The sequence below is a fragment of the Ipomoea nil genome, unplaced genomic scaffold, assembly GCF_001879475.1.
Source record: "Ipomoea nil cultivar Tokyo-kokei standard unplaced genomic scaffold, Asagao_1.1 scaffold2926, whole genome shotgun sequence".
Lineage (NCBI taxonomy): Eukaryota > Viridiplantae > Streptophyta > Magnoliopsida > Solanales > Convolvulaceae > Ipomoea > Ipomoea nil.
Window position 1 is genome coordinate 1911629 of NW_017619354.1, and position 9837 is coordinate 1921465.

The 9837-nt window shown below is 34.6% G+C and overlaps 2 protein-coding genes and 1 long non-coding RNA gene across 5 annotated transcripts; all 3 read left to right on the forward strand.

The window, feature by feature from the left end:
- The first annotated feature begins 1302 nt into the window (after positions 1-1302).
- LOC109161954 lies at positions 1303-4860 on the forward strand. Its single transcript, XR_002050979.1, has 5 exons — positions 1303-1550; positions 2330-2440; positions 3126-3202; positions 3988-4055; positions 4747-4860. It is a non-coding gene; the product is annotated as an uncharacterized LOC109161954 (long non-coding RNA).
- Positions 4861-4866: 6 nt separating this feature from the next.
- On the forward strand, positions 4867-7583 carry LOC109161953. 3 transcript variants are annotated; one of them, XM_019310543.1, is made up of 4 exons: positions 4867-4998; positions 5430-5479; positions 5553-5599; positions 7197-7583. In XM_019310543.1, exons 2-4 carry the CDS (start codon positions 5451-5453, stop codon positions 7454-7456), a joined length of 336 nt encoding a protein of 111 aa, XP_019166088.1. In that variant the 5' UTR covers positions 4867-4998; positions 5430-5450; the 3' UTR covers positions 7457-7583. The 3 variants fall into 3 exon arrangements, with proteins under 3 accessions (XP_019166088.1, XP_019166087.1, XP_019166089.1); XM_019310542.1 differs by having other exon boundaries at positions 5446-5479; XM_019310544.1 differs by lacking the exon at positions 7197-7583 and adding an exon at positions 5700-5988 and having other exon boundaries at positions 5446-5479.
- A 1107-nt stretch (positions 7584-8690) lies between these two features.
- On the forward strand, positions 8691-9344 carry LOC109161670. Its single transcript, XM_019310161.1, has 2 exons — positions 8691-8867; positions 8940-9344. The coding sequence occupies exons 1-2, from the start codon at positions 8691-8693 to the stop codon at positions 9267-9269; spliced, it is 507 nt and encodes a 168-aa protein (XP_019165706.1). The 3' UTR covers positions 9270-9344.
- Positions 9345-9837: the final 493 nt, after the last annotated feature.

A 9837-nucleotide genomic window follows, 5' to 3' on the forward strand; every position in this document is an offset into this window, starting at 1 on the left:
CAGTACGGTATTTAGGAAAGTGCTGTCAACAATTTGTCTAATGGGATCGCCCTCATTTTCCAATACAAAGGAAGACGGTATAATTATATTGCAATCAACACCATTGTCTTCACCAAGTTTTCCATAACCTAAATCTGCAATCCACTTGAAAAAACTATCTAACTTCTCAACCTCATCTTCATTAGTAATACTTCGCAATCTTAAATTATTCTTTGTGACCGTCTTATTCAACTATCTATCTAACTTCCTTATGTCACCCATGCGATGCACAACAATATTATTATGGTGCAAGCTATAACACTTGTATAGGTTAAACATATAGTAAATAAAATGTTGAACATATAATAAATAGACAAAATATAATTAGGTAATTAGAATAATTTAGATTACTATTGAATCATTCTCGTTTTAAGTTATTTTGAATGACCATACTAACCCCAACGCACTTAGTCAATTGTTGATCTCATTCTTCGTGTCATAAATATATAATTGAGCAAATTTTGGTTTAGCGTCAGATTCTGGTAACAAACTCCCCATTTAGTGAAAAATTTGACCATGTAGTCTAAAAATTGGTGGTGCACTCCTATTGTTAATTGTTCCATCAATCTAGTACTGTATTCGTGCGATGCACGGCTATGTTGTTATGTTGCAATTATAAGACATGTAATATTGAACACATATTAAAGTCTTACGAAAGATAAGTCACCCGTGCGATGCACGGAGCTGAAATTGTAAATCCTTTAGTTAAGTTTATTTTTCAATAAAACTTAGTATGGACGAATTTGAAGTAATTATTCGTTAAAATTTTGTATGTTATTAAAAATTAATAGTGTTATTAAATTTTATATATACAAAGGGAATATGAAATTTATTATTTTATAAATTTTGGTTATTTAATAATTATGTTGATTAGCTATAATAAAATTATAAAATTATAAATTTTGGTTATTTAATAATTATGTTGATTAGCTATAATAAAATTATAAAATTATTATGATCATAAATATTTACTCTGAAAAAATACATTAGTGAGTTTGGTTGTCCATAGTATGTGGACTATCTCAAAGCTCTTTGAAAGTAAAATACTTTGTGTGTGTGTCTATATATATATATATGTATATATATATATATATATTTATTTATTAAGATTAGCTAAACCAACCCAATCAGCCCATTACTCCATTTATATATATATATATATATATATATATATATATACACAGCCCATAAAATAAACCCAAAACCTAAGCCCATACCAGACCCATTTAATGTCTGAACAAAAACCAACCCCAACCCTAGAAACCCAACACCCTTTCGCGTCTCCGCCCGAAACCCTCCTCCGTCGACACAAATAGAAACCAAGCCAACCCTTGCGCAACAAAACTAAATCCAAGCTATGCACGACGAAAAATTGTACCAGTATGGTTCTAATTACATCACTTCTAGCTCTTATATCCAGTAGAAACCTTAATCGAATCCTTTGTGGTGAAATGGCGCCACCAACAAAGTAGCTCTTGGACAGCAGCTCGTAAAACATCCTACTTTATCAGGTAATATTTATATTATTTTACATATTATAAATCTAATTTTACCAATTTTCTAATTTGGAGAAGTTGGTTCAGTCCTAATTTGAAATTTTTGTTTGTTCTATGCTTTAATGTCCAGATTGTTGTTTAAATTGTTAATCATAGATTTAAATACCTAAATGATTGTAACTATTTAATTACCATTTTGTAAAGTAATAGTTACTCTGATCTAGGCCATAACATTTTTATACACTTAGGCATTAAACTTGTAATTATCTTCAACTATTCAAAATATACTTCCATTTAATGATGCTGCAGGAAGTTGCAAATTTAAGCATTTGGGATAGCTTGATTCTGTACAAAGTAATAAATACTAGTTAAAGGTTAGATAAAAAAAACTATAAAAGCATATCTAAGCAACCAATCAGTGTAACATCTCTGTGAAATAAACATAAACCATATAAATGCATAGTAAAACACACATTATAAATTTAATAGTCTGAAAATTCATAATTTGACCTTGTGGAGTTCATTAATGTCATCATGGGCCCTAGTAATTGGAGCATTAATTGTATACCACATTTCAATATTTCCTTTTTGATTACCTTGATATCTGAGTCTATCATATGTTATGAAAATCGTGAGTTCTTAGTCCTATGTCAGTCTTGTCAGCCGCCTTAATCAAGAATCAAGCTTTTACTTGTATTTTGTAATAGTTGTTCTAGCTGAGTGTTCTTTCTTCATTATTTATGCCTCCTGGAGGTAGTCTAATTTTTCAGTTCTGTTTCAAACCATGTAAACAGGCTGAACTTGAGGCTGTGAAGGCCGAATATGCTAATGTTCAGCTTGAATGTAATGCTGCTGATGAACGCTCGAAGCTTTTGGCATCTGAAGTGATTGGTTTGGAAGAGAAGGTATTGAAAGAAAATTCCAGTATTCTCTGCCTCCTTTACTTAACATAAAATTTCAAGTAATGCAGAATTTAGGTGATATTATTGTGTTACCACTTCTTAAATATTTGATTCTTATCCATTTTTACGAAACAACTTTGGTTGTACATATTAAATTTTCATTCAAGAAGATACAATCTCTGCAGAAAAATGAATACATATCCATATGAATATGTGTTTTTGTAATTTGAGTAAAGAATGAATGTTGAAATGATCATTGAACTGCCTGCTTCTTGCTATCTTTTACACTATTCACAATCCACCTTTTCTGTTTCTTTTGTATTGATATGTTCTTAGACATGGAGTCATCATTAGTGTTGTCGAGTGACCAGAATGAATTTTCTTAACCTCTTAGTAACTTATATCTTTGATTTATATTATAGTATTTATTGTCACTTTTGTCCTTCTCTAATCCCTTTATTTGTCCTACTTCCAATGCCCCAAATGCACACATATCAAATTTCTAGAACTTTGTCATTGTAATATCTATTGATTTTTCTTTTACCTGAGGTCCCCCTTTGCTTATTTCTTCAATTCATTTTTTCCTTCTTCTTTCTCTTTCTTTAAGGTATGGATAGGATATGTACTTGTGTAATTAATGCTCTTCTTTCTTACTCTAACATGAGTTGTTATCTTAATGCTTTTGTAGGCACTTCGGCTGAGATCTAATGAACTTTAATTGGAGAAGGAGTTGGAAAAGAGAGAAGCTGAAGTTTCTTCTTTCAAGTATGGTCAAAGCTTGTCTCTCTCTGTGTATTTATTTCTCAATTGTCATTTCATTGTTTTGATCTGATTTTGTTCATTCCTTCCATTTACTTGTTTCCAACTTTTGGTTTGGTCTTTCCTCAATGGGCTGGCTCTGTCCCCAGAGGGGGGAGTTGGGGATTATATGATTTTTAGACTGTTTCTGGTTGTACAAGCTGTGATGCTATCTCTATCATGGGAAATAGTTCTGTGTCAGTAGGTCCCATTGAATGTTGTTGAAGATAAATTGGTGAGAGGATCTGTGCATTTTCAAGGAAGTGTGTCATGCCTGTAATTAATTTCACCAAGATAATTAATTCTAATATTTTGGTTAAAATGCCATAATTCACGAGTAAGAAGGGAAATCAAGCCATAAGCATTAGCTCCCCTGTTAATGTACCCGAAAAAAAAAGTCCATTCTTATAAAGAAAGTCTCTTATTTGAAAAGTGAAAGATTATAGGCTATTAGTCTTGTGACTGGTAAGTACAAATTTAACCAAAATGTTCCCTCTAAAGTTGATTCTCATCTGAGGTGCGACAGGACTGATGACGGTGAGTACTGTCTGCCATGGTTGCACCTCTCCCTCTCCTTCTCTCTTCAAACAGTGCTATCCCTATCTGCATCTGGTACTTACAATATGCATCCTATATTAAAATGTTAAATAATGAAGCAGATATTAGGTGAATGCAAGAGTTTGGCTGGTTTCCTATTATTTATGCTGTCTTACCTAAGTCATCTTTATAATTTTTTTGTTTTGGTCATCCAGAAAGAAAATCGTTAGCCCTGAAAAAGAACGTCAAGATTTGCAATCAACTGTTGATGCATTACAAGAAGGTAATCTATTGACTGATTATGCACCTGTTTCATTTACATTAGAACATAACTATTTAACATGATGCTAAGAGAAATGAGGCTTATATTATTTATGAGGGTTAAACTATACAAAGATAACTAAAATAGTTTTACAATTATCCACTTTCATTAATTCACTTATTCACCCGAATGTAATCCTATTACTTACTGGAGGAGTCGGTACAAGCAAACTGATTTTTCATTGTCCTGTGGTGTCTGCAAGTTGTGAGATGAAAAGTCAATAATGTTTTTTGCAATCAACCAAGTGCCAAATATATGTGATGTGTCTGTGTGTTGATATTTTATTTTCATTCTTACCAAAGGACATACTGCAGTCCAGGAAAATTGTTGTACAGAATTATATATTACCTGTTTTAGAAGAGTTCCACAGTTTGTAAAAAGAAGAGTTCCACACTTCCACAGTTCAGTGAAGTAGATCTCTAAGCAGCTTGAAGAAGTTTGTAATCAAAATAACCTGATGAAAATTCCGCTGACTTTTATTGTAATTTATAAGCAGTGTATCTTTTGCTTATTTGTAGTATTGAAATTGGTTAATTCAGAATGATCTGGGATGTACCGCTTTCCACCCTGGACCCTCTAAACATATTGTGTCTCTTTAAAAAGCTTGTGTATTTTCATTCAATGACTGTATCCTTCCTCAATTCTTGTGCAGAGAAGAAGCTATTGCTGTCAAAACTACGAAAAGCTTCTACTGGTGGCATGTTTGGTGATACTAGCAGGACTTCACCTAATAAAATAGATGTCTCAACGTCAACAGAGGATCTTGGTATGCAATTTGAAATGTCATTACATACTGTAGTGTATATTCTGCAAGTAACATCTTAAAGATCGGCACTTCTGTCGATTATGGAGTTTGCAAGGGGAAAAGGAAAGATGGAATGGCTTGCACACTAGTCATTAATAAGTATGTTGTCTCTTACGCTGTACTCTATACTCTAATACTCGTGTTTTCACAAATATGCATTTAGGAATGGTTCTACATCTCTAAGAGAGTTACAGTTCTCAGATGCCTAAAGTTATTGATTTTTGTATTTTAGGAATTGTAATCTCAGTTTTCTAAGTATATTTGCATTTTCTAGTGTAGTCAATAAATGTGTTGAGTTTTCCACCAAAGCATACTCTATTGTAGCAAAGATTCAGGCATATAATGTGTTATCCTCTTACCATCTAATTATGGGTATTCATCAACTTCTTGTAACAGAACTCATTTTGTACCTTTGCTTGCTTATGTAGAATCTTATATTCCATTGTTTCTTGATAAAATCAAGGGATGTTGTGTTGATTTTAGGAGTTGTATCTCTTTGTAATATGAGTTATCTCTCATTACTTGTGAAGTCATTTACACTTGCAGACGTAATGGTATATATTGCAGCTACCATAGACAGGTAATTTAAATAATGTTTACAATAGTCTCAATCAAAATAGACTAGTGCTATTTTCTAATGTTTGTTCTTTCAGAAAACATCAGAGAAGTACTCTGTCACAAGGACCGAACTCAAGGGAGGGTGGGTAACACTCTTGTCATTGCAATGAAAAAAAAAGTGCTTTGTTTTAGTCCCCCACCCCATTTCCATTTATTAAATGTCTTGTAATTTTTATTATCAGGAACCTAAGAACTGCTTTTAGGGGTCCTCTCAAATCAGAAGGAATCTATATGGTTGACCCTTTAGTTGACAAAACAAACTTAGCAAAGAACAAAGCAGTGAAATTATTTTCTGCAGAACAATTAAAAGAAGCTTTGAGGTTTGTTCAAAATTAGAAAATAAGGTAAAAAACTTGTAAAGGTAAACATAGTTCATAAAACGGAAAGTAGATGGAGGGGTCTGACTTGGGTGGAGCATCCTAAGGATGCTTGGGTGGAGCAGCCTCCTGATTGGAGGCGTCTGGTAGAGCAGCCTCCTGATTGGAGGCGTCTGGTAGAGCAGCCTCCCGATTTGAGCCGTCGGACATCCTTAGGGACGCGGCTTCCCTGCGCTGGGCGAGATCGGAGCAAGAATCCTTCAATGTAAGGGTTAGATCAGAAATATTTCTGATCACTGCATCCATTGAGGTGGTCAGAATCCGCACCTCGCTGTTCAGTCCTGCCACTTCAAAGATCAAATCTTTTTCGAATTTGACTTTGGCATTGAACTCCTCTAACATCTTGGTATGTTGATGAATGAAGGCAGTGTCAATAACCTGAGAAGGTGGTGGCACTGGGTCAGGGTCACTCACCAGGGGTTTAGGTAGATTTTCAAATGACAATGAAGGTTTGACCACTTCAGTGGATGATCCAAACCCCGGAGCTCAGACTACTGCTACTAGTACCGATGAGGTGATGAGGGGGCCATCAAAGACCAAGCTTCTTTAGTCCCACATTGGAAAGTGATCCTTCCGAAGTTTGAAAATCTACCAGGGGTTGAAAATCTACCTAAACCCCTGGTGAGTGACCCTGACCCAGTGCCACCACCTTCTCAAATTATTGATACTGCTTTCAGTAATTAACATACCAAGATGCTAGATGAATTCAATACCAAAGTCACATTCGGAAAAGATTTAATCTTTGAAGTGGCAGGACTGAACAGCGAGGTGCGGATTCTGACCACTTCAATGGACGCGGTAATCAGAAATATTTCTGATCTTACCCTTACTTTGAAGGATTCTTGCTCCGATCTTGCCAATCGCAGGGAAGCAGCGTCCCTAAGGATGTCAGACTCCTCCAATCAGGAGGCTGCTCTACCAGACTCCTCCAATCAGGAGGCTGCTCCACCCAAGCATCCTTAGGATGCTCCACCCAAATCAAACCCCTCCATCTACTTTCCGTTTTATGAACTATGTTTACCTTTACAAGTTTTTTACCTTGTTTTCTAATTTTGAACAAACCTCAAAGCTTCTTTTAATTGTTCTGCAGAAAATAATTTCACTGCTTTGTTCTTTGCTAAGTTTGTTTTGTCAGCTAAATGGTCAACCATATAGATTTCTTCTGATTTGAGAGGACCCCTAAAAGCAGTTCTTAGGTTCCTGATAATAAAAATTACAAGACATTTAATAAATGGAATTGGGGTGGGGGACTAAAACAAAGCACTTTATTTTTCATTGCAATGACAAGAGTTCATCCGATAGGTAATCTACAAAAAGGACCCCGGCAGGGAAAATCAGCAGACCACCTGGCGAGTGGGATGAGGGAGATGCCGGAGGGGTTTCCAAAACCCTATCTTCGAGTGAAAGGAGGAGATCCAAGTCTTCTTGATCCGACATTTTTTAGCTTTGAAATGAATGAGAAATTAGTAATCAGAGAGGAAAGGAATCTCGGAAGCTGGTTGCAGAATAGGGTTTATAGTGATGGCTCGGAGGGAGATTTGAAGTTTGGAGGGAAATTTTGAGGCAGTAAATAAATTTTGTTTCAGATTTGCGGTTAATTACACGCACTAAGTGGGCTTGGCCCAACATAGATTGTATGGATATTTCTTTTAAGAGCCAAGGCCCAATATTTAAAAACAAAAAGCACCAGCCCAACATAGATTGGATGGATTTTTCTTTCAAAAGCTAAGGCCCAATGTTATAAAAAAAAAAAAAAAAGAGAAAAGGGTCAAATAGGTCATCGAACTTTAGCTTAAAAGTCAATTAGGTCTCTAAATTTTTAAAGGTGTAATTACACCCATCAATAATTTATTTAAGTGCAATGAAGCCCAAAAACAGATTAATGACATGCTATGACGGGTCATTAGGGTTCAGGTCACCTTCCAAAAAAAAAATGACCGGAGAAATTTTCGACAAAAGAAGTGACTGGCGAAATTTTCGACAAATTTGGGTCGGTTGCTAGTCACATTTTTTTTGTTGGAAAATTCGCCAGAACGTGGCCTGAACTCTAATGACCTGTTATAGCAGGTCATTAACTTGTTTTTGGGCTTCATTGTACATAAATGAATTGTTGATGGGTGTAATTGCACCTTTAAAAAGTTTAAGGACCTAATTAACTTTTAAGTTAAAGTTCGAGGACCTATTTGACCATTTTCTCTAAAAAAAATAATAATAAATAAAAATACAAAAGTGATTAAGCTTGACGGGCAAAGTTTGAAAAACTGGTCAAGATAAAGAGCAGAATTCTAGGGAAAATACATGGACATAAAGCAATAGAAACCCAGAGAAAAATGGGCATCCACTAAACAGTAACAAGCAAACAATGTGTGGATGATCCGAAACATCTCAGGATGCATGCGTTCATGGTTCTTGATTAATCTTCTTCTATTATAAATAGATCAGAATCCCCATCAGCTCTATCAACATCGGCAATTAGTTCAATAAATTTAGGTAAAGCACTTCCTCCCCTTAGCTTCAATAAATATATTGTTTTTTAGTTTTTTTTTTTTATTATTATTAATTATTGTTTTTTAGTTTTTATTATTATTATTAATATTAATTATTAATTATTGTTTTTTAATTATTAATTATTGTTTTGTGTTGTTAATTGTATTTTTAATTTTTTTTATTAATTATTATTTTATTTGCAAATATGAATAGTAAAAGTTACTCCGTACATATTACTGTTTGTATATGAATTTATTGAAGTTAGTTACTGTTGAATCCCTAATTTTAATTTTTTAAATGTTTGCAGTAATGGATTTTGCCAAGACGACAACGGACGGTTGGGTCGAATGCATAAAGGTGAAAGATGACGTGATCCTTAAGATAACAGAGGACAAACGGGAGTTGAAGCGCGAAATAGGAAACACTTTGAAAGTCTTTGTCAAATGTCAGTCTACCCTCGATGACATCAAAAAGAGTTTGTCAGAGGTATTACTGTTTTTTTAAAGAATTTTGAAAATTAGTTTACAAATTAGTTTTTTTTTTTTGTTTTTTTTACAGATTCAATCCGATGGTTCTGAACTTCTTTTGAAGTTCAAAGATCTACCCATACCCCCGACGAGTGACCCAGTGCCACCTTCTCGGAACATTGATGCTGCGTTCATAGATCAACTAACTAAAATGAACGAGGAATTTAATACCAAAGTTAAATTTGAAAAGGCCTTACTCTTTGAAGTCAAAGGGTTGAACAAGGATGTGCTGATTCTCACCTCTTCCCTGAACGCGCTTATCGAAAACATTTCAGATTGTACGGTGACTTTGAAAGAATCTTGCTCCACCCTTGTCCAGCTCTGGGAAGCCGCCCTTAGGATGTCAGGCCCCTCCAATTAGGAGGCTTTACCTAGTTTACAAGTTTTAAGAACTGCTTTCCGTTTTTGAAATCTGATGTTTATCTTGTTTACAAGTTTTATGAACTACTTTCTCTTTTTGAAAGAAATCTGATGTTTACCTTGTTTTCCAGTATTCTACATTGCAAAACACATTGATTATGAATGATATTTTAAAAAAAAAAAAACTAGCCAAAAAGAAAAGCAAGATCAACTGACATTAATAATTAATTCCCCGTGATCAGGAGTGCTTGCCAGTCTCATAGCCTCTGCAAGTGAGTCATTACCTCCACAAGGCACATTTTCATCCCATAATCAAACAAGTTTTGAAAATTCCTCTATACTTTCACAGATCCATAACCTTTGCCTTGTCCGAGTAATAAAACAGTACGTCCTACAATAATACATGATAGTGGTCAAACAATATAGAACGGGACATATTCTAGTTAATATGATCACAAATTTCAATTGAAGCAGGCAAAGTACATGATTTTGTGGGTTGGGGTAATTTTTTAATGTTCCTTGAATGTGCGAGACTTTGGTTGTTAAGCCAGGGTGCCTGATTCAGTACA